The following is a 26,447-nucleotide window of genomic DNA, read 5'->3' on the forward strand; positions in this document are numbered from 1 at the left end:
TGATTGTGGGCCTTGAAGATTCTGGCCCTCCCTGCTCTTTTCTTTTTTTCTCTCTCTCCTGTAGTCAGTTGTTCGGGCTTATTAGAAAAAGAGGGAGTTGTCTAACAACTAGAGGAGAGTTTTGCTGAATGTTACTGAGGGATGCAGCTCTGAAGGGCGTCCACACACACACATTGCCGAGGTGATTTTTGGTCTGGGTGTGAGTTCCTTTTCATCCCTGCGTGGGACTGCTGCCACTGCTCTTCTTCTCCTCGGGCGGGGACGCAACGACTGTGACTTCACTTTTACAGGCCCACGAGGTCCATCTTCGTGCCGCTAGTTCGCCACATGACAACAAAGCTGCCTTGACTCTGTGGTCGGAAAACCAGCAGAAGACAAACTTCGGTAACTAAGTAACTTCCGTTGGTTTGATCGGCGTCCCCCCCCCCCCCTTCCCCCCTGCTGGGTCCCATCAGAAGGAGGATGGAGACGAGCCCCATCCCGGTGTTGACGGTCCAAACCGCCCCCTTCGACGACCAGCGGCCCGGCACCAACGGGCTGCGGAGGAAGACGGCGGTGTTCGAGGGGAAGAAGAACTACCTGCAGAACTACGTCCAGAGCGTGCTGTCCTCCATCGACCTGCGGGACCGACAGGGCTGCACCATGGTGGTGGGCAGCGACGGCCGCTACTTCAGCCGAGCTGCCACCGAGGTGATCGTGCAGATGGCAGCTGCCAACGGGGTAAGGAACAGCTTGGGGGGGGGTGACCCAGACCCACAGTCCCGACATAGGCCCACTGAGACAGGGAAGCATTTGTTCCAATATATCAACGTACTGGACACCCTCCCAACTCTGCATAAGTCTGACATTTCTGCTTGGTCAAACTAAAAGTTAAATTAATATATGATTGTGTATCTTTAATAGGAGTTATTACAAGTAAACAGTTGTGGAAATGAATCTAAATGTGACTGTAGCTGTTTATCACTGCAATAAATCAACTTAATGAACCTGTTTTATCTGAAGAAGTGATCACATTGTGTAGGCAGGATGATCATGTGTCTATGCTGTACCCCGGGGGTCGCGAGATCATTACCAGAGTGGGAAATAAGAAAAAACAAAGAAAATTATGTTTACTATTTTCCTAATATTTCCCTTTTTCTTGTAAGCTAGTGTATAGTTATATGTGTTCAAGTCTTTAAAACTTAAAAAAAAAAAAAGTTAAAGTCTGAGAAGTGGAAAAGTGCTCTCAACTCATATAGACATGCACCTAAACATTGTTTTAGGGGCTGTAACCCATAAGAACAGCGATCAGGTGACCTTTAAGTTCTTAGGCTGATAAATGCTGTCAGCAGATTGTTCCACAACTTCTTAAAAAAAACATAGGCCGGTTAGTTGGACTTTTGGATTTTTAAATCAAAATCGTACACTTGCATCACGTGTCCCACACATTGCATTGCATCAACGTTTTCACGTTATGGCGTTAGCTCATCCTCAAACAGACATGACCGCTTCACTTCAGGGAAAAGTAATAATCGGTGATATTGGCACACGCGAAAAGCCCCAGTCCAAAAATGCGTGTGAACTCTAAAGTGTCGGCAGCAGATAAATGAAAATAGGAAGGACAGAGTGAGAGAGACAGAGGGGAGGAAAATCCCCGCATGCTCATGTTAAAACGCTTGCTCTGAGGTCTTTGTGATTGGTTTGGAGACGATCCAAAGGAAAATCAGAAGGGAATATAACTTGTTTTTGAGATCAGTCTGTGTTTTTTTTTCTGCTGGCCAAGCCAAGTGTCTCTTGGTGTCGGCCTTATCAGCACTTCCATCCATCCTGCTCTATTTTCCTGCCGACGTATGTCCCCCCCCCCCCCACACACACACACACACACACACACACACACACACACTCTCTCTCTCTCGCCTTTCCACCTCTCCAGGGCCAAACTTCACGCTTCGGGGGATCCCCTGTCAGATGGCAATGAAACAAAAGTCAGGCAACACTTGCAGATAACCCACCAAGTGCAGGGACTATCTCTCTTACACTAGTTACCGAATTAAATGTAAACATAGTGGGAAATAATGGATCGCTTTACACATGTTCTTAGCTCATTCATTACACACAATCCTATGAAGGCTAAATATCTACATATCTTAGTGTAGTCTCTCATGCCGGATGTTGGGAGGATACACTGACGTCGGGAGAATACATTCCTCTCCAGTGAGGATACTTTTATTTAGAATAGCTGATATGCAGGGGAATTATGGGATGCTGGTGGTATTACCACTTTAAAAGTAGCGTACGCATTATAAATAGCGAGTGCGGCTCTGTTATTTAGGCACCCTCTTGAGGCGGATCATTTTGCCGGTTTAAAGCTGCCTGTCAGTTAGTCACCTGTAGAATGATGCAGTGCTTTGAGCACTGTGTTGCTTTTAGACCCCAGTTGGACAGATGGGCTCTTGAACTTTTTCAGGACAGCATAGTTTTTTTTTTCCTTCTTCTATTTTTTTTGTATCGCGGCCAGCTGAAGAAACACTTTCTCTGCTTCATTTTTCATAAGCTTCTTAGAAAACATTATAACAATGGGTGACTGCCTGGATTGATGTGCAACTGACGTTGTTCCTGTTTGATGATCTGCTCTGTGCAGATCGGTCGCCTGGTAATCGGTCACAACGGCCTCCTGTCCACGCCTGCTGTTTCCTGCATCATCAGGAAGATCAAGGCCATCGGCGGGATCATCCTGACTGCTAGTCACAACCCCGGCGGTCCCGCTGGAGACTTTGGAATCAAGTTCAATGTGGCGAATGGAGGTGAGCACTGAGAAAGAGTTTCAGATTCTCCCCGTTGCTTTTTCAAGTCAAAGGTAGGGGATTGAAACCATCTGTGAAGTCAGGGACGGGTTGTTTTTGTCACTGGACAAAAAAGAGACAGTGTTCGGTAAGTTTACACATATTCATGTATGTCTTTCTTTTGCGTGGTAGGCCCGTCTTCGGACACAGTGATGGAGAGGATCTACCAGGTGAGCCGGACGCTCGAGGAGTACGCAATCTGCCCCGATCTCCGCATTGACCTGTCCAGGCTGGGAAGACAAGAATTTGACCTGGAGAACAAGTTCAAACCTTTCAGAGGTACAACACTCACTCGCTGATTTCCTCTTTCTGAAATACATAACAAAACAAACACGATGCCATCCGGGACTAAGCATCTCTTCTCTGTGTTTCTAGTGGAGATCGTAGACTCAGTCGAGGTGTATCTACAGCTGCTGAGAAACATCTTTGACTTCAGTGCCATTAAAAGTCTTCTCACAGGACCAGACCAGCTCAAGATACACATAGATGCCATGAACGGAGGTCAGACAGTTCATCCTCGACCTCACATGGCCCCCCAGCTGTCGTAAATGTTACTGGAGATCAAACTGTTTCTGTCTTTTCTCCTCTCCTCACCTTGCGTTACAGTGATGGGCCCCTATGTACGCAGGATCCTGTGCGATGAGTTGGGAGCTCCCGCTAACTCTGCTGTCAACTGTGTCCCCCTGGAGGACTTTGGCGGCCGACCTCCAGAGCCCAACCTGACTTATGCCACTTCTCTGGTCGATGCCATGAAAGGAGGGGACTTTGGCTTTGGAGCTGCATTCGATGCAGATGGGGTAAGACCTCTGATTTCTGTCTGGGGGATCTGGGGTCGAGCTGGATCTTTAACGGTTTTTTTTATGTAAATTTGAAGTGTTTATATGTCATGTGTCAAATTCACTTTATTCTCTTGTAGTAGAGGAACACATCCCCAAAAAGGGCTTTAGTTTTCTACCAGAGGTAAAACTAATTACAACCATGTTTTTTCATAACTGTGAACTATTCTGATTTCTTTTTTTTTTTATTACCGATTATGACTAATTCTGTGTCATTAGACTCCACCCATAGATACCAGAGAGAGACTTATTTATTTTGTATTTGTTATTGTTTGCTCATTGATAACAGGAAGACAAGCAATGGGGCTGAATACTTCTGTAACCACGATGTCCAACGAGCAGCTCACTTTTTCCACCATGTCATCCAATAGTCATTTCTACTGTGTACACACACACACACACACACACACACACACACACACACACACACATGCACACACACATACACACCCTTGGCTGAGTAAATTAGCTTAGCATCAGGAGAATTATGTCACATCTGCTCTGTTTCTCCCACCAGGATCGCTGTCTTTACAGTCATTAGCACCAGTGGTTGTAATCTTACTGTGTGAAGGTTTCTTTTTTTGGACTCGCCAAAAAACTAATATCAGCCAAACTTGAAAGAGTGATTGTCATTGTTGGAAAAAAACAAGTTTTTCAATTATTTGTGTCCAACATTTGTCTTTACTGAATTGTATGGCAACCCAATGGCTATGCTTTGAATCTGTTAGCTGAATAGATTTACACACATAATGTATTGAATTCATGTATTATATGCAGAATTATTAGGACAACAAAGAAGTCTGTGAGACATAGGAATAAGCTAGTAGGATAAATTCATTGTTAGTTTCGGTCTCTTCATGGTATGAGTTGACAGTAAGTAAAATATAGACGATCACCAGACTCATTCTTTGTCAAGATTAGGATCACTTTATTACACTAAAAACTAAAAAGTAGGCTCACCTTCCATTGTATTGTACTGTGCTGTTGTCAGGACCGGTACATGGTCCTCGGAGAAAACGGCTTCTTTGTGAACCCGGCAGACTCGGTGGCCATCATGGCCGCCAACCTCTCCACCGTCCCCTACTTCAGACAGATGGGAGTCAAGGGCTTTGCCAGGAGTATGGCCACCAGCACGGCCCTCGACAGGTACAACACACACTAACGCGCTCACACACACACACACACACACACACACACACACACACACACACACACACACACACACACTCAGTAGATCCAAAGTGTCCAAGGGTAGAAAGGGACAGGAGCAGTCTGATTGATTTGCAGCCTTTAACGGTGCAATCAGACCAACGTTTTAAGTCAAAGTGGACAAAGACAGAAGGCAAAAACACATATATAGTCAGCCTAGACCAGGTGTACAATTGTCATTGGATAGTTGGTCGAACAGGATTTCAAATCTATTGGGCAATAGATATTTCATCATGTAGACACCATATGTGCTGCTGCGGTTTACGTTGAGATCTAAGGGGTTTTGCCTGCTCTCGTCACACCACCTCAACCTCTCTCCACAAACTCCTGCAGCAGCCCAATCTCTGCTGAAGACTCACCCACTATGAATAAGGCTGTGAGATCACATACAACCCCCCACCCCCACCCCACACACACACACACACACACACACACACACACACACACACACACACATTTACTCACTGCCTATAAATATTGTCCGTTATGTAAGACTAGAGGCGAGCAGAGGGTGCTGAGTGAGAGGATGTGATCATCCAGGAGGAGGGATCCCAGCGCTGCACCCCATGAGGTTTCAACAGAATGCTGCTCAACGGAGGAAGTGTGTCATGTAATGCGATGAGGGAACCAGAAAAGATTCAGTGTTCATGCAATTCTTAGTTTTCATTACAAAATATTATATTAAGAGTGTTTCAATTTAAAAATGAAACTATTTATTTTTCTTAATTTGCGGTGAAAATCCAATATGGGTCTCCTTTCTGAAGAATATAGAAAGAAGAATGCGTGTATGTGCAACTGTGTCTCATAAGAACTGTATTCATATGCAAATATTTTGCATTATCAAAGTATATTTTTTGGGGGGGAGGATATTAATCATTATCTGCGTATCAGGCAGAATGTTCATATTATACATGAGACTTCAACTTGATTACATTTCTTTCATTGTAATACTGGCAGTCCTGGACTTCCACAACTGAATGGCTAAGTTTAGGCAAATAAAATGGCTTGCTTATGGAATATTTCAAATCAATCTGACAGTGTATGTTTTTGTTTTGTCTAAATGGAATGTGGTGCCGTCAGCTCGTTCGTCACGGTATCCTTGATTCTTGGCGAAGAGTCTGCAGCGGTGGGAGTTGCTGTCTGTCACGTTGTCTTTTTTAATCCAAGTGGGGGACCCAACATGTGACATGTCCACGTTCTACACAGTGGCTTAAATTTCAGGGGAAACGGTTGAATAAGAAGAATGTTATTCACCACCTTAACTTCCACACCCGTGCTTTCTTACGTTGTAAAATATTTGACTGTATATTTTCCGTAATTGAATGGCTACTAGTTGCATTACTTTCACAGCAAGTTACTGTGACATTTTTAACAGTAAATTATAGTAAAATGACAGCTTTATATTTTCTGACCTAACATCAAATTACTGTGATACAGCAGTATGTTGCTGTGGTATTACTGCTTTGAACTGTGATTTTACAGTAAAATACCCATCAGATAATTAAAGCAGTTTGTCATTGTAGATTTGCAGTATAGTAATCCCACAATGCTTCAGGAAGTTCAAACTCAAATGTCCTGTTTAATAGTCCTCCTGCATTGATTTCACATTAAAAGTGCATGTGTTGTGAAATATCACAGTTAAAGCCTGTGAAATGATACAAGTGTCATTTATTGGGAAATATTACAGTTAAATCTTGTGAATGTCAAGTAATAATTTACAGTGGTGAACATCAAACTATTTCTCATATTGGTATCGTACACTGCCCGGAAACATGTAGTAAATCACTGACTAGTTGCATGAGCAGGATTCATGTATATGTGTGTGTGTGTGTGTGTGTGTGTGTGTGTGCATTGTTAGCACTGGCAGACATTAAGGAAGTGACCTCACTGCCAATCCCGATCTCTCTGGGTTTCACAGTTACAAGTGTAGCTTAGATATGTGAAGTAGGATGTTACATCGCAGAATTATTGGTAGAGACTCCAACACACACCAACACCCACACACACACACACACACACATACACACACAAACACTTGGACACAGTTGTGGGGTGTTGCGCTGCTCCTCGCCTAAGGCTGTGTCTTATGATGCTGAACCGTAATGATCCCAATGAAGAGCTGCTTGAAAGTTTTGCTCATACTGACTCCCATGTCAGCCTCGCCTCATCACTCTCTCACACACACACACACACACACACACACACACACTGAGACCTGAGACACAAATGTCACATGTCCCGCTACAACCCTGAGCCATAGACCTCTCATACAGCACACACACACACACACACACACACACACACACACACACACTTACTGTAGATAAAATGGCCTTTTCATCAGTTACAATGTATCTCCTTCATCTCTCTTTGTCTAGTTTTTTTGTCAGCATTTGTCTTTTTTGTAATGATAAAAGCCGAAATTTAATTTCCTGGAATCTCGGTTGTGCAATCTCTCGAGAAGTAAAATTACCTTACAGTATGATGTCTATCATAGATAATACCTAAACTACAGATAATATCATGCTCTGGGCTTTCTGAAGAGCTTCGTCAGAATTTAATTACATTATATAAGATCTTCATTTTTTCCTTGTTAAACCCAATATTCCCCGGCATACTCTAGGGTATGTGGACTAATGCAAAGCACACTTACCTATTCAATGAGCATTTATCTGATAGTTACTGGTCTTGTCGCAGGACAGGGTCACTTTGTTCAGCTCCATAACCACCACTTAAGTTCCCAATGTAACACCGCTGTCTCTGGAAGTAGAATGTACATATCTGCATGTCTTCGACAAACTCCAGGAAGTGTCCAAGTACTTACCAGAGTGGTGTCTGACCCTGGAGTCGGTCCAAGTGTAGGCCTTTTTAGGAGAGCCAGCGGCCCCTGTGTGTGTCTGTATGCAGAGTGTTTAGACTGAGCAGTCCTCCCTGCCGTGTGTTTATGCATAGTCAAGCAAACTGTGTTATAAAAGCCTTGATGAATGTACCGGTTTACAGACTGTAATGTAATGTGTGTGTCCAGAGGAAATAAGGTCAAACGACGGAGAGGAAGAGGAGGAGGGAGCATCTGGGTTCAGATGGACAGGAGGCCGGAGTTTCAGGTGTAAAAATCTTGGGTATGAGTCCGTCTGACTGCATTGTGTCTCGCTATACAACAAGTCAAGGCTGGAGGGAGGGAGGGAGGAAGAGAAGGTGGGGAGGAGAAGCTTTGGCAAAGGAAACAGCTGCCTCTCTTTTAACCGTTCCAGGGGATGGGAGGACGTAGGGAGAAGAGAGGGCTGAGCAGCCGGTGTGCCCGTTACCAGGATGAAGTCCGACTTCTTTGCACTGAATCGTTGATTAGTGAAGTAGAGTGGTCAAACGTTAAATGCTGTGTTGTAGCTGAGCTGTTTTTTTATTGTTTGTTATTTCTGATGTGCTGGTTACTAGGATGATCAAGATCAATCAAAAGACTGTATTGTTTCGCACATCTGCCTATGCTTAAGCCCCTGTAAGACATGATGTGCTACTACCCAGGGTGTGCTTTTTATGGATTCATGTTCATCCTACGCGCCCATTGAGTATTGTAGTATTTGTATAATATCTTTCATGTGCGTTGCGTAATGAGGCGCCCAACAGGGATGTCCCGTCGATGTACTTTGCCGAGCAAAGATCCCATTCTTGTCCACATTCCTCAAGCAGAGACGCCTTTTGCCGGTCACCTCCACCGTATGAGGGATGGTGCCGGGACGGCTACGCAGCAAAGATGTTTGTCAATGTGACCTGAAAGTCACCAGCATTGACACAAATGTTTGGGAAGCCCCTGCAGAGGTGCAAGAAGCCCATTTGAATGACCAGCCATCCCCTAAACCCGCGACAGCGACAGAAGGACTACCACTCCCGTGTGGGACTTTAAAGTCAAGAGGCTCTGCTCCAGCAACACAGTGGGCAACCGAGAGCTCTCATCCAATGTTCCCACGGGACGTAAGGATGCCTCCTATATGGTGGAGGATTAGAAAAACAAACCAAGAAATTATAAAACTCAATAGATTGGCACAGATGAGGGTCATTTTTGGCCTGATTTGGCATCAAGGTGTCATTGTGCTATTATAAAGCACTGGTTGCCAACTATGTTTGTCTAACAAGCCAAACAAGAACCCTTCAGCAACACCACCAGTTATGTTCAATATATATTCATTTAAATTGACTTTAAACTGGGTGTTTTTTTAGAAGTTTGTGTTTGGACTACTAATACTACTACTACTAAGTTTTCAAATACTCTTAATCGTAACACATGTTGTAAAGATGTTTCAAACTGGGAAGTGTGTCCTGAGCAGTCCGCATGATCCCAACCAGACCGTACCGGACCAGTTTTGGTAGGGCTGGACGTGCGTCCCCATGTTAAGTTGCCACGGTTTAGTTTATTTATAGAACTGAAAAGCTGAGCAATGCTGAAAGAAACTACTAAAGAAAAAATGTGAAATTCTGTCATCTGGCTCACAATTTGTAATACGCACCAATATTTTGATAGGAAGCGAGACGCAGAAGGTAGCCAACTTCAACATTAACCCAACAATTTATCCCCCTGATAAAATATTATTAGATGAAACATTTATATTTTTTTACACAGTTTTGGAAAAGCCCAGAACACTTTTTTGAAACAATGTCAGAAAGGTATTTTGATACTGATCACACAAAACAATGTAGGTAACAGCTATGACCATTTAGAGAAATCGTCTCGACTTCAGGGTCTAAACATCTTCAGGGTATCCATTTCATTTGTTTTAGTGCGTAGTCCAGTGAGGGTTCCTGGTTCAGGTCAAGAAGAATATTTCAAGCCCAAGTAAAGCTCCAGCGTGCTGCACTTTTTTGTCTGAATGCCAGCCTAAAGCTTTTAAGTTCAGGGTGAGCTCTCTTCAGAGGGGGAGGTGAGGAGAGAGGCCACTGGAAGCTATGTTTGGTAAAATATCAAGCCAAGGCCAAAAGCTGGCAATATTTCACTCCGCAGATTCTTCATACCTCACATTACTCCTTTCTATATCCTGATACAAGATAGAGATGGAGAGAAAACAAAGGAGATATTGGTTAATAAGTGTGTACATGTGTGTATTTATTATCTGTGATGTCATGCTGTAGGTGTGTGTGTGTGTGTGTGTGTGTGTGTGTGTGTGTGTGTGTGTGTGTCAGTCTGGTGTGAGTTTGTAATCCTGATCTTTGAGCCCAGAGAGTGAGGATGATGGAAGTTGTTTATGAAATCTCTGTCTGCTCCTTCACCTTATGGGGGCAAAGCATCATTCTCATGACAGACCTTTTTCTATCTCTGGTCAATTTCATTTCATCAGCCTGACAGGAGAGGTCTTGCAGAAAGTTTTTTTGTTGTTGTTGGTCATAGTAGCCTCATCTCTCGCTGCAGTGATTTTGATTTGATTTATGGATAAAGAAGACAGAACAGCTCGAGGGACACTTCTTTCTGACGTGGTCCCTGATGTCATAGAAAACAGGACAGACAATTACACATAACCTGCACAGAATCCGTAAAACGATAAGCAACAAAACCAAGAACATCCTACAAATGAGAAACAACAGAAATGAACGCGACAACTCTGTCCTAATATTTTCCTTTTCTTCACAATCTATATGTCTATAAAAATCATTCACAACTCCTTGAATTCGTTACATGTTTATGTTTATTCATATTATAACGGACGTCACAGTGGCATTAGAATTGAAACATACATTTATGCACAAGGACCAGATGCACTGTGTTTGTAGCGAAACTCTAATTTACAACACCTGTCCACAGGAGGCTTTTTAAAAAAAAAGTTAAAATAGAAAAAAAGAAAAAAGAAAGAAAATTCATCCACAGATACATCCACAAAGTACAAGTGTGTTTACAGATGTGTTAGGTGTGAGAACAATGTTGTTTCTCTTTTAGCCATGATGTAATACTTCAGTTGGTAGACAGTTCCATAGTTCTGCTCCTTTAACACAGAAGACTGATTGTCCAAATGATTAATGCGTAATGCAATGGGACAGTTCCCGTGTGTTCACTCTACTGGTGTCTTGTAACAAATTCATTAAGCAGGGAAGGAGCATCACCATGTAGGCGTTTAAAAATAAGCTTTAAGTTGGAATAGCTTATGAAGCTTTCAAAGCTGAACATATTGTGTCATTTTTAATGTCTGGTTATACAGTGATATGATGGGTTGTATAGTTGATAGTGAGGCTTATGACCAGGTAGGGACGCACTATGATAGGTGTGAGACTATCATGGGTAGATAACACATTTTATCTTGCATAACCTGCATCTTGTTCTTTAGTCGTCAGCAGAGCATGTGTAATCCAACAAGGAGCTTTTTTTATTGCCTTGTTTTGCGATACAGAAACTTAAGTTTAAGGCGTAAGGCACGCTTTGATAGTGCTCTCCCATCATAAAGAGAAATGCATAAAATACAAGATCTCTGTAAGTTAAAGCCAGATCTGTTTAAAGATAAAAGCATTTAGTGTCAGAATCATCATGATCTTCACCCAACGTGAGACTTACTTGTGAAAAATGAAGAAAAATACGGTACGGAAACTGATGTACACCACTTGAATACATAAATACATTTGTATTATAATCATTTTGATTTGGCACATTTATTGACAATGATACTGATGTTCTACTAGTGTGAGAAAATGGACATCAACAGACTTTAAAGCCTTACAGTTGAGAGGTCACACCTACACACGGGGGGATTACAGCCCTAAATAGAAACCCTCCAAGTTCACTCCTCGTGTCTGCCAGCATTTTTTTGTTTTGGCAAAAGCCTGTGAAGAGAGAGGCAGAACCCTCTGAGCCTGGCTGGCCTGAAACAGTGCACTGCATCTCAATAAATGTGCTTGTGTTTGAGTATGATCGGATGCATTTGCCTTCCATTTTATTTCCAAAGGAAGCTTATTCTAGTGGATCTAAAACCAGACACTAACGTGTGTTTGAGTGCATTAATGCTGTTGTTCAGTTCAAGCTCAACTGGTGCAATCCTCAAACTTGAGTAAACAGGATTTTCTCACACGGTTTGGTCCCTACACTTTTGCAATAAAAAAAACGGAGCGCTGGTGGGGTCAGTTTCAGCGCTTATGTCGGCCGTGTACGTGCCGTTTAAAGCATCAGACGGTCGTCAGGCCAGACTTTCTGTTTTCCTTCAGGAATGCCAGGCTTTCCGTTCCAGCTCTCGCTTCCCCAGAGGGGAATACAGTTGGTTACTCTTATTTGGTAATTTATCCCATTCTCATGTAAACAACTGTGCTGGGCACTGAGGAGTTTATTTATGTGCGTGATGATTGTGTGGATGTGTACGACCACTTTAAAAAACCCTGAACCCCACCCACATCCGCATGTATATATATATTGCACTGTGAATTCCAACAGCATCCTACTGTTAAGCATTTGAGATTGAGTTTGTTTCTTAGGGAGCAACAACTGTTATGTTGCATTTGAATGTTTCTTCCAGCCATTCTCAGCTGAGTCCTGGGAATATTGTGTTTACATTTCAGTTCACATTGCAGTTACTGAGGAGGGGATGATGTGGTTGAGGAGTGATTGGGGAGGACACTGGGCAGTCATCTTTGTTGCATACTAAATATCTCTGCAAGCAGCCTTAGAGTGGTAACTTTCATAACACAATATTATAGAGATTGCCTACGACTCAATTCCTCATTCAGGGTGTGTTTAATCACTTTTTCTGAAAAGATGAAACATTTTAGTTTGGTTCTTTGTTCATAATCTAAGCTACATGGGAACCTAATACTACACTGGACAGTACAAATATAAGAGCCTCGTTTTAATAATGATAAAGCAATGATTATTTTGCTGGCATTCAGCAAATCTCACCCGCATTTTTTTTGACTTACCACCAAAAGAAATACAGTCAAAATACTGTTTCAAAGCTTTTTTCCCCACACTGTCAGGAAGATCATTTCTTGTTGAGAATTAAAAAAAGCTTTAGCCTAAAAACAGTTATATTTAAACTTGCATTAAGTGAACAAAACAACACAAACATATCATCTTTATCCAGTTGGCGTGATGAATTTGTCCGTTATGATGATGAATACTCACTTCTTTTATAGCTCCTGAGGAAAATATCCGTCTCTTAATAGCTGCTGAATGCTCCGCTATGTTCACCGGCTAGTCGCTAACTAGAGTAGATAGCGTGCAGCGGGTTTATCACAGCTTCTTTTGCTGAGAACAGCTGCATGCTGCTGCTGGAAACTATGCTATGAGAGTGTTAAGAGTGAACCAAAACAGTTGCGGGTCGTAAAACTGAAAACAATGAGATGAAAGTTGCTGAAATGCTCCGTAGAGCTGAGGGAGACTCTGTGGATTCAACACTACGTGAGACTCCTTTCACAGTCAACAGGTCATTTGAACTATTCTTATTAGAAACATGTTGATTAAAGCACCCTTTAAAACAGGTTTTTTTTACAAAGCTTGTCATCTTTAGTTCGTCCACCGTGTATACTTTGTGCTCGTAGCGGTAGAATGTGAACTCTCCCAAAGGTCAGTGAAACCTTCAGATTCCAGAAACAACAATTAGGACGTGACCGCGGTGTCTTTAACTATAGCTACGACCTTGCCCTGCTTTGACACTGTGCCAATGGCTGACCCACATGTCACTGCTGAATGTCAGTTGTCATGGTCATAAGGAGTATAGTGAGTTTAGTTCAGGAAACCCAATGAAAAGCTTTTTAGTTGCTGCGAGTGGAACAGAGACCCGCTAGAAGAGGAGGTGGGACTTTGGCTCCATGTCAAGATCTGATTCTTTTAATTGCTGCTGATTTTGTTTATTATTTGATATTACGTTATTTTAATTTCATTTTATCCAAATGTGTCAACAATCTTCTCAAAATGTACTGCTTTGTATCATGTTACAGTAACTCCATTGGATTCAGCCAAATACTTCTCTGTACATTTTGCACTGACGAGTTTTATTAGACTTTCTCTTTGCCCTTTTCCCCTCTTGTCTGATTCTTTGTGATGTCTCTCCTCCCACATATTGCAATGTGTTCACCTTTATCCGTCCCCGGGACCCAAACATACAGATACACACACTAACATAGAAACTCTCTCTCTCACACACACACACACACACACACACACACACACACACACACACACACACACACACACACACACACACACTGCCTCTGCTTCTCTCCCCATGCGAGTACATGGCTCAGGTTCAAAGCAAACATCGGCTAAAAGGTTAACTCACTTTATTCTTGCTGCCTTTGCCTTATTAAGTTATTGGATGAGCTGGTGGCAGATTACGCTTGTCATACAACATTTGGTTTGCTTTATTTCAAAGGTCAGAGGATTGTTTGTATCTCTGTATCAGAACTGAGAAAGGCTGGCGTTAGATATTAGAGATAAATACATTGTGTGTTTGTGTCCATAAAGTACTAGCTTTGTTTCTCTCCGTATGTTCGTAGGGTTGCCAAAGCCATGAAACTGGCGGTGTATGAGACTCCCACGGGCTGGAGGTACTTCGGGAACCTGATGGATTCTGGGCGTTGTTCCCTCTGCGGGGAGGAGAGCTTTGGGACAGGTACGATCTCTTCTGCCCACTCACTCACAATCCAAACAACTCACTCCACTCGTAAAGACGACGCTCAACGCCATCGGAACAGAAATCCGACGACTACAGATACAAAGCAGGAGTAGCCTTTTAGCGTGTGAGGAGAAGGTCACTGATTCAAATCCCTGGACCTGTTTGGAAAATGTGAGCGGGTGTGCGACTAAGAAAGCCCCTCCCCTCAGCAGCAGCTTTTGTTGAGGTTTCTGCAAACAAGGCCATGGCTAGAAGACTGCACCGCTAACTGTTAGGGGCTTGCTGAAGTATAAGTGTGGTCAGTCAATATTCTCTCTAGATTAAAGGGGAATTGCAAGTTGATAGCAATCTTTGATATTGGTTATGATAATACTTTAATCAGTTATTTCAGCAATTTGGGAATACCAGTGACATCACTTTAATGAAGTCCAACGGGCAAAGAAACATAAGCGGTCGGACAGTCTGTAAGTGGATGTTCAAATGTGCTGCATTGATACGTTTAAGAGACTGAAAGCCTGGTTTGAAGTAGATCCACAGGTTTAAAAGCTTATCAGATTCCAAAATACTGCACAGCGGTTTGAATAAAGACAGGATTTTACAACTCTGGAAAGTTATTAAAGTGGAAATCATTTTATCCTTCAGGAATGCGCCCAACACGGTGCATTGCCTAATGATGTTGAATCGCTTCGCTGGAAAAGTTGAGCCAGGTTCAACTTTTTGCGATAGCACTTTGTCACAGCACACCTGCAGCGGCAACGTGTTTGTGTTTTTTTTATGCAGTACTAATATATCTGTCTCAACGGCTCAACCAGATTTTTTGAAACCACTTTATTTTCACTTTATTGTTTAAAACCTGCATCATCGTCCCTATTCCTTTCTTTTCCACACACTCAGCAGCCTGTTCCAGGTCTAAGGGTTGTAAGCAGTGCATCCTCGCTGCCTGTGGCTCCAGTCAGAGTGGTGTAATAGATGGGAGGGCTGTGACCCTGACTGCATGTGTAAATAATCCCCATTCTTCTGCTATAAAAGGAGACGGGGCTCCCTGAATGACTGCAACATGCAGACAGGATTCCAGTGGCAACTTCTGTGAACGTAGACGAACACATATGCGTTCCGAAAATATAAAACAGCATGCATGCACACTTAATACACACACCAATGCTCTTGCCCTCCCCACGCTTCCTTATCTCTCTTCTGTCTTTTTACAGCTGTTTTAATTTCACTTTTATCTTCCACTTTGCAAACTTTCTCTGGTTTTTCTCTTCTCTTTGATATTCCTTCTTCATTCGTGCTTTTAATTGGAGATGATATCTAGCTCTAAAAACCAAAGGGAACAAGAAAGAAAAAGCTCTATAGGTGAGAAGAACAATAGTAGGAGGTTTGAACAGGATTGAAGAAAAGTTGAAAAGGGGGGGGGGAGTCTAAATATGAGAAGTATTGACGAGGAAGAAAAGAAATGGAAGGAGCAGAGAGCACGGAGGACTATGGGAGCTTACTCGTTGTCTACCCATGTAAGGCCAAAAGCTCAGAGAGAGTCCTGAGTAGTAAATCATCAGAGCTGTGCACCGCTCCTGCTCTTTACTGACTCTCATACACTTATTCAGACAAACACGGCATGAACTATTTATTGCAAGTCTAAATTTTGCCAATTCTGTCAAACTTTGCTGCGTAGGTTTTGTGATTGTTGCCAGCTTCAGAATTTTAAAATGGTAATTCACACGACATACAGTTTAATGCCAAAGGAAAGACAATCGCAACATACAAAAAAGATTTGTGTATATTATTTCTTCCCCACATTGAGTTAAAACCACTAAAATCAGTCTCCCCTAAAACATTGGGATATCTATAGCTCTGACTTTAGGACTTCCTTGTTGCAGCATTATTTATTAAGCCTTATTGTAACTTTATAAGAGTAACAGTACAGAGAAAATGTTTTACGGTGTCGTAGGAAACGTTCTGTTTGTTCTTTGGTGGTATGAAGATTAGATTAGTGAATTCTACTCCGTCTCTCTCTGTGTCAGAGAGTGAGACGAAAGTAGACAGACAGTGAGACGGGGATTAAATAATGACAACTGTCAGTTTCCTAACAGCTGTATACTGCTAGAGCCGGACCTAGAGCAAGGAAGTACACTTCTTGTTGTCAGCGTTCTGTGGCGAAAACAAAAGCGAAGAATTGTTTATCCTATAAAACAGACATACCGTCGTGTCCTTCTCATGAAATAAATGTGCATGTAGCTTAAAATGACACTCAACCGCTGAGTTGTTTTTTCTGCTCTAAGCTCTGCTGTGGAAACATTACTAACATATTCAATCTTATTAAAATGTCAAAGTGCCCCTTTAACAGATACCTTTACTGTGCAGCTGTTATCGAGAACAGAGTGATTGCTCCCCAGTGAAGGAGGCTGATCAAGGGTGTGAACTACTTCTCTGTTGGTGTGTGAATGTGTGAATGTGTGTGTGTGTGTGTGTGTGTGTGTGTGTGTGTGTGTGTGTGTGTGTGTGTGTGTGTGTGTGTATGGGTGTGTGTTTTAGTGTGGGCAGCAGGAGACATATTTTTTTGTGTGGGGATGTTTAGTTCTTCACCAAGCCCAAGCACTCTCCCTGACCTTTTATTACATAGGGTTGAGTTGAATACTAAGTTAAGCTAAATATTTTATACTTGGCTGTCGGATTACTACACCATTGTCTCAACAAAAACAATAAGATTTCAAACCTGTAATTGGAGCTCTCAGTAATTAGTGAAATTGGCAAAGAAGGTTTTTAACCAGTTTTCGATACCGCACTAATATCTTGTTAAGTATGGAGCTAGAGCCAGGAGATGGCCAGCGTAGCATAGAGACGGGAAAGAGTGGGAAAGCAGCAAGCTTGGCTCTGTACAAAGGAAAAAAAATAATTAGTAGCCTACCAGCCCCTAAAGCTCACTAACTACCGTAATGCATCTTTGTGCTAAGCTAAGCTAAGCTACCATGTTCTCTTAATTACTGAAAATGTATATTTTGAATGTCTTGTTAATTAGGCACATTATCTGTTCTGGGTGTGTGTCTGTATACTATTAAAATACATATTGAAGTCAAAATTGACAAATTAATTTGGTTTTAGCTTTAGCTAACGCTAGCCCTGGCTAGCTCACCATCTAGCTTTTGTGTTTGCGTCCTGACTGAATGTCCACAAAGCATAAGAAGTTTATTAAGAGTTGTGGTATTATTTTGTTTTTTTTAATTTCTCCTCCAGGTTCAGACCATATTCGTGAGAAAGATGGCCTCTGGTCGGTGTTGGTGTGGTTGTCCATCGTAGCCGCCAGGAAGCAGGGTGTGGAGCAGATCGTCAGAGAACACTGGGCCAAGTTTGGACGTAACTACTTCTGCAGGTAATCAGCTAAATAAGTTCTCTGAATATGGAGCTGTGCTTTCATAAGGAATTCAGTCAGTGATTTATTTATTTTTTCCCAATATTTATTGGTCTACCTACATTGTTACTTTCCTTGTTTGAATCATTATTGAATTTTTCTCAATCAACAAGCCCTGAGATTGACCTTGCTTTTCCCAAAAGTTCCAATCCTTTGTATCCCTACCAAAGCCAAATATGTCTCCAAGGCCTTCACCTTCATCCATTTCTCTTCCAGTCCTCCTCACTGGTTGTCAGTTGTTCTTATTTTAACCTCTCCCCTGTGACAGGCAGAGATAGTTCCTGCAGTCAATGTTCCCACCGACAGTTGCTGCAGCTTTTCATGTTCCCACAGAGAGCGTTCCTAATTTGATGTAGATTTTCCACAACATGAAGATGGAGTGGCCATACAGGACAGGCCAAGGACCAGATCCCAAAAGTCTGCAAAACACAAACATCCGTCATCATTTTGTGGAAAATCAATAAATCACCCTGATAACGCTTGCAGTTTAGGGTCATTTTAAGTAAAAGCAATGCTGCAAAAATGTGTGTTTATCTGAGACAAATTGTTTTCCTGAAAGATTTTCCTTTTCTGTACGTGTTCTACTAAGACTATCTATGTGTTTGTGTGTTGGTTGGTGTCAGGTTTGACTACGAAGGCCTGGACCCGCGCGCAGCCTTTTACCTGATGAGGGATCTGGAGTCAGTAATCTCAGACAAAGCATTCACCAGCCAGAAGTTTGCCGTGGGAGACCACATATACAGTGTGGAGAGGGCCGACAACTTCGAGTACATCGACCCTGTGGATGGAACAGTGGCTCGAAACCAGGTCAGTCTGAGATAACAGAGGGAAGATAGAACATAGAAAAGAAATAAATCCAATGAAATTAGAGAAGTGGAAAAGGAGTATTACTTTCATAAGACAAACAGTACAGATAAACTTAACAGGCATATTATAGCTGCTTAACTTCACTGAGAATTTAGCTATATGTGTATATCTTTCTAATATTTTAGCTAGAACTTAAATCTAGATCTACTTATGTCTTATTTTTTTTGTGTAGAAAAAAAAAAGATATATAAATATTATGCATTTTGGCTGTGTGATGGTTACCGCTAAATAGCATGCAACTACATAAACATGAATGCATGAGTGTATTGTTCTGGTAGCATATGTCACTGATGCAATGCTTCTGGCTCTGGTCCATATTCGGTTCAACGGACAGATACGAAAGGCCCTGCTAAGATTCAAAAAGAGGTGACCAGTGTGGTGCTGTATCATATATTATCAAATATATTGCATTGTATGGCTACCCAACCGCCCAAAATAAAAAAAAAATGTTGTATTTGTAAGCATCTGGCTTAAGATGCAGTTTTTTAGGTCCTTTTTCTTCCCCCTGACCCCAAGACCTGTAGCAATTTAGATCAACCAACTGGAAAATGAGGTGGATCCGAAAATGTGTTTCAAATCAGGCCGTTCAGTTGTCATGGGGTCAGGAAAGCATCTTAAACATGCACACACACTCACACAAACACCTTCTCTGTGCTCCCTTTCAAACACATGTACTCACTCGTCAGCCTCTTGTGAGCTAGGCCACCCACTAAGCTTCAATGTTGTCTCATTAGAGAGGTTCCATGTTTGGACATGATAGTATATCATTAATTTCAAACCATAAACATATGCATACACACATAATATACAGCACATAGCCATACACCCACACACATACACACACACACACACACACACACACACACACTGATAAGTCTCTTGGTCATATACCCTCCTCTCTCCCTCCCCTTCACAGTCTGTGAAGTTTACCCAGCTGACTCCCTCTGTTCTGCCCAGAAATGTGTGGAAACTCATTCCTGGCGTCGACGCTTCTTAGCCTCTGCCCCGCCTAATACCACATACACACACACACACACACACACACACACACACACACACACACACACACACTATGCACTTTGGTGTAAGCACTGTCAGTTGTCCCTGTGCATAAGTGTGAACACATGCATACACTTGCATGGCCTTCACATGTTCACACTTGTGCACACTTCCCCTTATGTACCTTCACAGCAATAAAGGTCTCACTGTCCCGCTGTGATTACTTCTCCGTGTTACCATGGTTACAGCAGCTCCACAGCTAGTTAGTCAGTCACCCCAAAATGTGATTTAACCTCAGTGGCAAATCCTCAGCATCCCAGTCGCCCCAGTGTGTGTTATTACAGTACAGCAAACATTCCTGCCAGGACAGAATTATATCAGCTGTCGTCTCACTTGCAGTCTCTCCACTGCAAGTGTGTTTAAAGGGGGGGGGGGGACAAGTTGGCACATAAACACACACACACACACACACACACACACACACACACACACACACACACACGCACACACACACACACACACACACACACACACACAAACACACAAGACAAAGCATGGGGGATTTACACAGCAGTGGAATGGCAGCCTTTTGTAGTCGACTACTGAACTAATTCTGCATTGTCTGCATATCAGACAGATAGATAGCGGATAAATAGAAATCATTGCCATATAATCTACATATTACCTAAATGCAGATACTGCACTTTTGGAAAATGGAGTAGGCCTGTATACCAACAAAAATGTGTTTTTTTTTCAGTTAAAGTCAGAAATATTTGGTTTTGCTCATTTACAGTTGTGGAAGTTAAGTGTATCTGTTAGGTGTCTGTCTGAATACTATTGATATTCATATTGAAATCAATACAAAACGAACATGTAAATATGTTAATAATAAGGACAAATTTCACCAGAGTCAGAGGCTGATATGGCAATTACTGCAATCTGCTAATTAAGCTAGCTACACTTAGCAAGAGTTTAGCTGTGTTTCTTTGTAAATGACTATGGCTTCATTAGTTAATAACTGAATTAACAAACTGAATTACCAAGATTTCAGTTGATACAAAATTATATTTTCAATATACAGTTAACAGCTAAGGAAAATGTACACGTAAATGTAGTTTTAGCTTTAGCTAAGGCTAGCCCTGGCTTTCTCACCAGCTAGCTATATCGTTCTTGCGAGCTGTGTAACATTAGCTAGCTAGCCAGAGTTCAGAGGTTTGGCTTTTGCCTCAAATTTGTAGATAGAATGTTTACATGTATATTCCATAATATTTTGTATCTATTAAAACAAATGTCAAGTTCAGGTCAACACTGCATTTTGGCCAGAAATGTACTGCATTTTGCTTTTGTATGACTAAATAGATAGACAGAGACACACGCTGTGGTTGGTATGCGCTCCACTCAGGGCCTCTGAACTTTGCAGCGGACATTGTTTTTAACAGGCATTAGTCAGCCTCCTGATAACTGCTTCTCTATTGTTAGAGATGAGCTGACACACTCACAAATAGAAAGACAGGCAGGCAGACGGACGGACATCTTTCATTATCACTGTCTCTCCTCACCTGGACTCTGACATGGTACACTGCTGTGCTAAACTCATTATGAGGAGGGCTTTACTTTACTTTTACTAAGACTGTCTATAAACTATGAAGCTGAGTCACAGTTTGCAGAGGAGTAAATTGGTCTGTGATGGGGTCAATGTCATACTTGGGCAGTACGCCCACTTGACCCTCTACTCTTATAATAGCTTGTTAAACTCTTCTGTACTATACTAAGAATAAACTACACATCATTTGTCAATATCAAGACGCATGCAGCAGCCTACTTTTTTTTAGCCCTTATGATGATATGGATGTTTTGACAAGTTGATCAGATCATCCTGTAAAAAGTGTCTATAAGGTGTGTTTTATTAAAACCATTGGAACATTTTACTTATTCATGCTCTTTGCTTTTTCTCAAAACACATTGCTGTCTTTTCCCTGAGCTTGTTTTTTTGCTCCAGTGGGATAAGGGAAGAGGCACTGTGGAATTTAGGACAGATAAAAGCCATCACACATCCATTAGTCAAAGAGTCTTATCTTGCTTACGCCAGCTAGCAAGAGTTGTGGTCGGTTACCCCAATGCAACAATATCGTGTTTGTCTTGAAAATGTAGATGTTGAGTTCAAAGAGTTAACAGTAAGCTTCTACTGTTTACTCTTTGAACTTAACCTCAACTGTAAAATTGTTCTCCGGTGTTTTAATGAAACTGTGTAAATACAAGCTCTATGAGCTGCTAAACCAAATCAATGTGGGGCTGTAGTTTGTAAAGTTTCTTGGGCTTACACTGAACACTACTAGTAGTTATGACCTTACATAACATAAAGACATTACTATGGAGAAACAAGGATTCCTAGTTGAACTCAGTCCCAACAAATCACATAACGACATCTAGTGGATGTTTGTAGTTACTGCACATTTAAGAATTATTCTCTTTACTGACTCTTTAACCATTTTTCCTGGTTTATATTAACAGTATTGCCAATTTGCATCATTGAACAATTACGAATAATCATATTATTTAATTATAGGACACTTTCGATACGTCTGATACTAAAAGATTTGCATGGTGTGATTTTAATTAATATGTAGAATTGGGTTCTACATGTAGTTTAGTATGCAGTGCTAATAGGATTCTCTTACACAATGGCCATTCCAAGCCATTAGTCATTGTGATAATTTATCAAGCAGATGTACCATGCGCTGAATGCAAAAACAAAACAGCTGACAATGTGAACGTTGGTTTGTATATTTCTAGGGTTTAAGGATCGTCTTCACTGATGCGTCCCGCCTAGTGTTTCGGATGAGCGGGAGCGGCGGAGGGACGGGTGCCACCATCCGCATTTACGCCGAGAGCTTCGAGAGAGACCCCGAGAGACACAACAGAGAGACACAGGTACGGAGACAGTGGCATGGTGTGTCTGATCTGTGTCGGTGTGTGTGAGAACGAGAGTCTGTTAAAGACTTTGTCATCTTACAATGATGGCACGACCTAAAATCAGTCATCCAAAATGAGAGTTTTGATATGCAGTATTCTAGCATTATAGTCCCCATAAAACAGATCATATCAAATCTTTATTGAATGATATGAGACAGTTGCAGAAGTAATGCATTACGATGACAGTGCTCTTGTCTGTATGTATTATATTCTGTAGACTGTAGAGACCTAATATAATACACATAATAGATTCACAAGTGGCACGCCATTCTTTGAGTGATGGGATACATTTCAGATTCCGATTACTAAATATTTAAAACTACATGAATGAAAACTACCACACCCCCAACCAATCATCTCGCCAGTTTTTGTTCAGCCGGCATCATTTTTGCGTGAAGTTGACTTTTTCCTTCCTTCGTATTCCTGCTATTCATTTCCATCATCACTTCGTTTGTGTTCAAGCCACTTGAGTTGAAGTGTAATGTCGATCGGTGGTTCGTTTTCAATCTAACGTCAAGAAGAAATTCCACCGATGGCTATGAAACGCCTGCTAATTGACCTGTAGACTTTGGAGTGATTAAAAACACTAGCTTCTTATGTGGTTATGGATGTTGGGATAGGTGGTGTACTTTAACCATACCCAGGGGTTGTAAAGCTGCATTCATGATGACGAGACAGCCTCATTTAGGTTTGGCCACCTAACCGTACAGCTTCATCCAACAATGCGTGCTTACTGAGGTCAATGACCCCACTTTGGGCCCTTCTGTCTACAAGTCATAAGACAACCGATGATTTCTCTTCAGCTTGCATGAAAATGATAACTGGAGCATCAAAGTTTGCATTTGAGCATTACCATAATTCAAACTTAATTCAGGTGTAAGAATGTAAAACAGACGGGACAGCATACACATGATCAAACTCGTCTTCTACTATTAACTTCAAAGTGATATCACAAAGTCAAATTTGAAATCCCCAACTTCTAATCTCAGGAAAAGCGGATCCATTCATCAAGTATGGACCACCGATTGATGAGCTACACACAAACACACCTGAACGGCTTTAGCTGCTTCATGTCAGTCAGTAAAATGTATGTGTTTAATCCTGTCATTACATTTCACCGCGTCGTGTGACTTACACTTCCCTACCCTTGGACAGTCTGTCATTAATATTAGATCATAAATTAAATTCCTAATCATTCTGCCCCTTTATAAACCGTCAGACATGACGCACACGATTAGACGACATGCTCGCTAGGCCGAAAGCGCTTCAAGTACTTTTATATACAGGGTTAAAAACAACATGACTCAGAACTCCTGAGTCATATCATTCTTGAGCAATATTAGTGGTTTTAAATGTTTCAAGATATTTAGCTGCATGTAGCTCAGGTTATACACCTGTCATGAGGAAACTCATGTCCTCATAGCTTTATTACCTCACCGTCCCAAAAATGTTCGAATGAATCATCTCTAGCAAGTAACAAGAACTGGTGGACAAACAAGGTAAATTAAATCACATTTAACCAAATTAGCCCAAAAACAGTTGTGCAAAGGGGCAATATAATACAAACAATGCAGTACAAAAATACAGAGGGACCATTCATAAAAGGACCAATGCAAGAAACAAACAAACCAGCTATACATTGTTTGTTTTTAAATTGTAAAAACTGTTGTAAAAAATAGTTTGTAGCGAAACGCTAATTTACGACACCTGTCCACAGGAGTCCTCTTTATCATCGCTGAACATGTGATGTGTTCTTCACTGCAGGTGGTGCTGGGTCCTCTCATCGCCATCGCACTGAAGATCTCCAACGTCCATGAGAGGACAGGGCGCCGCGGCCCTAACGTCATCACATGAGCCACCAGGAAGACACACGGCCTCTTGCTCGCGCACACATGCTTCTGCTCACACGTACAACAAAAAAAAAATGATTTCCGTACTTCTTTGCCTTTTTTTTTTTTAAATCCCTTCTCTGTAGCTTCACTGTCATTTTTTTTCTTCTTTTTTCTTCAAATGATGACTAAACTGAGGGTGCTTATCGCTCAGAAAGAAAGCACAGTGTTCTCCTTTTTCTTTATTGACCGCTCTCATCTGTCAGCTATCGAAAACATAGACTATTTAGTGTCCAAACCATGCAGGCTGTTTAATTTTTGCCATGAATAAATAATGGGAAAGACAGCAAACCTATTATGAATGTGCAGACTGACTGTTAATGTTTGTGGCTTGCAGTTATAAAGACTTATCGACTAAGGGAGCCTGAGATATCTTTTTTATTCACCGTGCTGTTTTTGTACAACAGTGCAGTGTTTGCTTGTCATATTGCTTGTACCTGTCCACTCATATATGTCCATTTTTCAACAATTTAATGTTAGCAATCAAGTAATCAAACTTTTGTCGAAGTGTAAAATAAAACAGGCGTTGCATCACAACTAATATAATAATAATAATTGACTTACAGTTTGACATGAAATTAATGTTGATGCATATCTTGCTATAAATAGTGGGAATTTGTCAGACTTGTGTTTACTACCTAGGGAGAGGTTTTCAAAATGTAAAATAGCAAACGAGGCCGCAGGTAATGAAAAATAAAATAAATATTTTAGATTTGTTTGCTAATCTGGGTTTTGCTTTAATTTCTCACTTTAGGCCTTTGGGAAATGACATATAACCACATTTGAATATATTATTTCTTTTCTTTTTTTAAAAAATCCAAATAAACTTTTTTTTTTGTGTGTGTTATTTGCCTTTTTAATTGAAACAGACAGGTCTAATGGGGAACAAATAAAAATACATCAGTGTGAGATATGTTACCCTTAGGCATCGCGGGATTTTAATTAAACATATTCTTCATAATTAGGAGCACCATGTTGTGCTGATGCTATATATCATGTGGCGATTGAACATCCTCATGGAAAAGGAGGCTTTTGTTTGTCGAGCGCAGCGCGCCGGCTTTTGAGCCGAGTGTGAAAGCTGTTGTGTTGAGATAAGAAATGAAGAGGGTTGATCTTCATACGGCCTGAATGGGACGCAGAGAGCAGGAACTCGTAAACGCACTGATTGCCGTCATTATGAGTCAAGGATATGCCAGTGGATATCCTCCAGGATGTGTTCACTCAGTCAGCCAGACACTACCCGTCAGCCATTACAGGTTATTGCCCCATCCAACTGTTTTAGAATGTCAGGGGGTTGCTTCTGAGGTTGGACGAGGATCAATGCCAGTTCATCAATGTGTCGCTATAAGAAGACGGTTTACGCTTTGGCTGAAATTGTTCATGAGTCGGAGACAAGTGTCTAATAGGTATACTAATACATCTTTAAAAGCACTCTGTAATTAAAATGGTGCCAACAACCACCCTATTCATTTATAATGAGCATGAACAACGAGCAAGCCGCACAGTTGAATTGTTGCTCCACCATTATCTTTATTGTGGTGAACTTTTCAACTGTGTCAGGTGTGCTTGAGAGAAAACCCATTATCTCTTAGAGCAGTCTGTTAGGACATCATGGTGTTTATGTGTCAAACACAGTAACCAGGTACAAATTCACCACGGACTGAAAGGATTTGTTTGCCTCACAAGTGTCTGGGTTGACGTCCATCATATGCAATCATTAGCTCAGATCACAAGGCACATATCTGTTGTCTAGACAGAGATTGGACAGGAAGCAGTCATGTTTGTGGTCCAGCTACTGAGAATAGTCTGCACAAGGAATTTAACTTGATGAGTCTATTTCAGTGTTATCTTCTGTTTTAGTATTGTTTTTGTTT

The 26,447-nt window shown here is 41.5% G+C and overlaps 1 protein-coding gene across 1 annotated transcript; it reads left to right on the forward strand.

The window, feature by feature from the left end:
- On the forward strand, positions 1-25,415 carry pgm5 (phosphoglucomutase 5). The gene is made up of 11 exons (XM_068703785.1): positions 1-720; positions 2,621-2,783; positions 2,955-3,101; positions 3,198-3,323; positions 3,429-3,619; positions 4,650-4,804; positions 14,321-14,436; positions 17,671-17,806; positions 18,469-18,652; positions 22,505-22,642; positions 24,449-25,415. The coding sequence occupies exons 1-11, from the start codon at positions 463-465 to the stop codon at positions 24,536-24,538; spliced, it is 1,704 nt and encodes a 567-aa protein (XP_068559886.1). The 5' UTR covers positions 1-462; the 3' UTR covers positions 24,539-25,415.
- The last annotated feature ends 1,032 nt before the right edge of the window (positions 25,416-26,447 follow it).

This window comes from Cebidichthys violaceus, unplaced genomic scaffold (genome assembly GCF_023349555.1).
Source record: "Cebidichthys violaceus isolate CVI_PGR_0920_01 unplaced genomic scaffold, fCebVio1.0.p SCAF_9, whole genome shotgun sequence".
Classification (NCBI taxonomy): Eukaryota; Metazoa; Chordata; class Actinopteri; order Perciformes; family Stichaeidae; genus Cebidichthys; species Cebidichthys violaceus.

Bases quoted from the DNA above. Each gene is read 5' to 3' on its own strand.
- pgm5 (XM_068703785.1), top strand. From the start codon at position 463: ATGGAGACGAGCCCCATCCCGGTGTTGACGGTCCAAACCGCCCCCTTC. The intron at 721-2,620 runs GTAAGGAACAGC...TGCTCTGTGCAG, and splicing joins AGATGGCAGCTGCCAACGGG to ATCGGTCGCCTGGTAATCGG. The intron at 18,653-22,504 runs GTCAGTCTGAGA...GTATATTTCTAG, and splicing joins GAACAGTGGCTCGAAACCAG to GGTTTAAGGATCGTCTTCAC.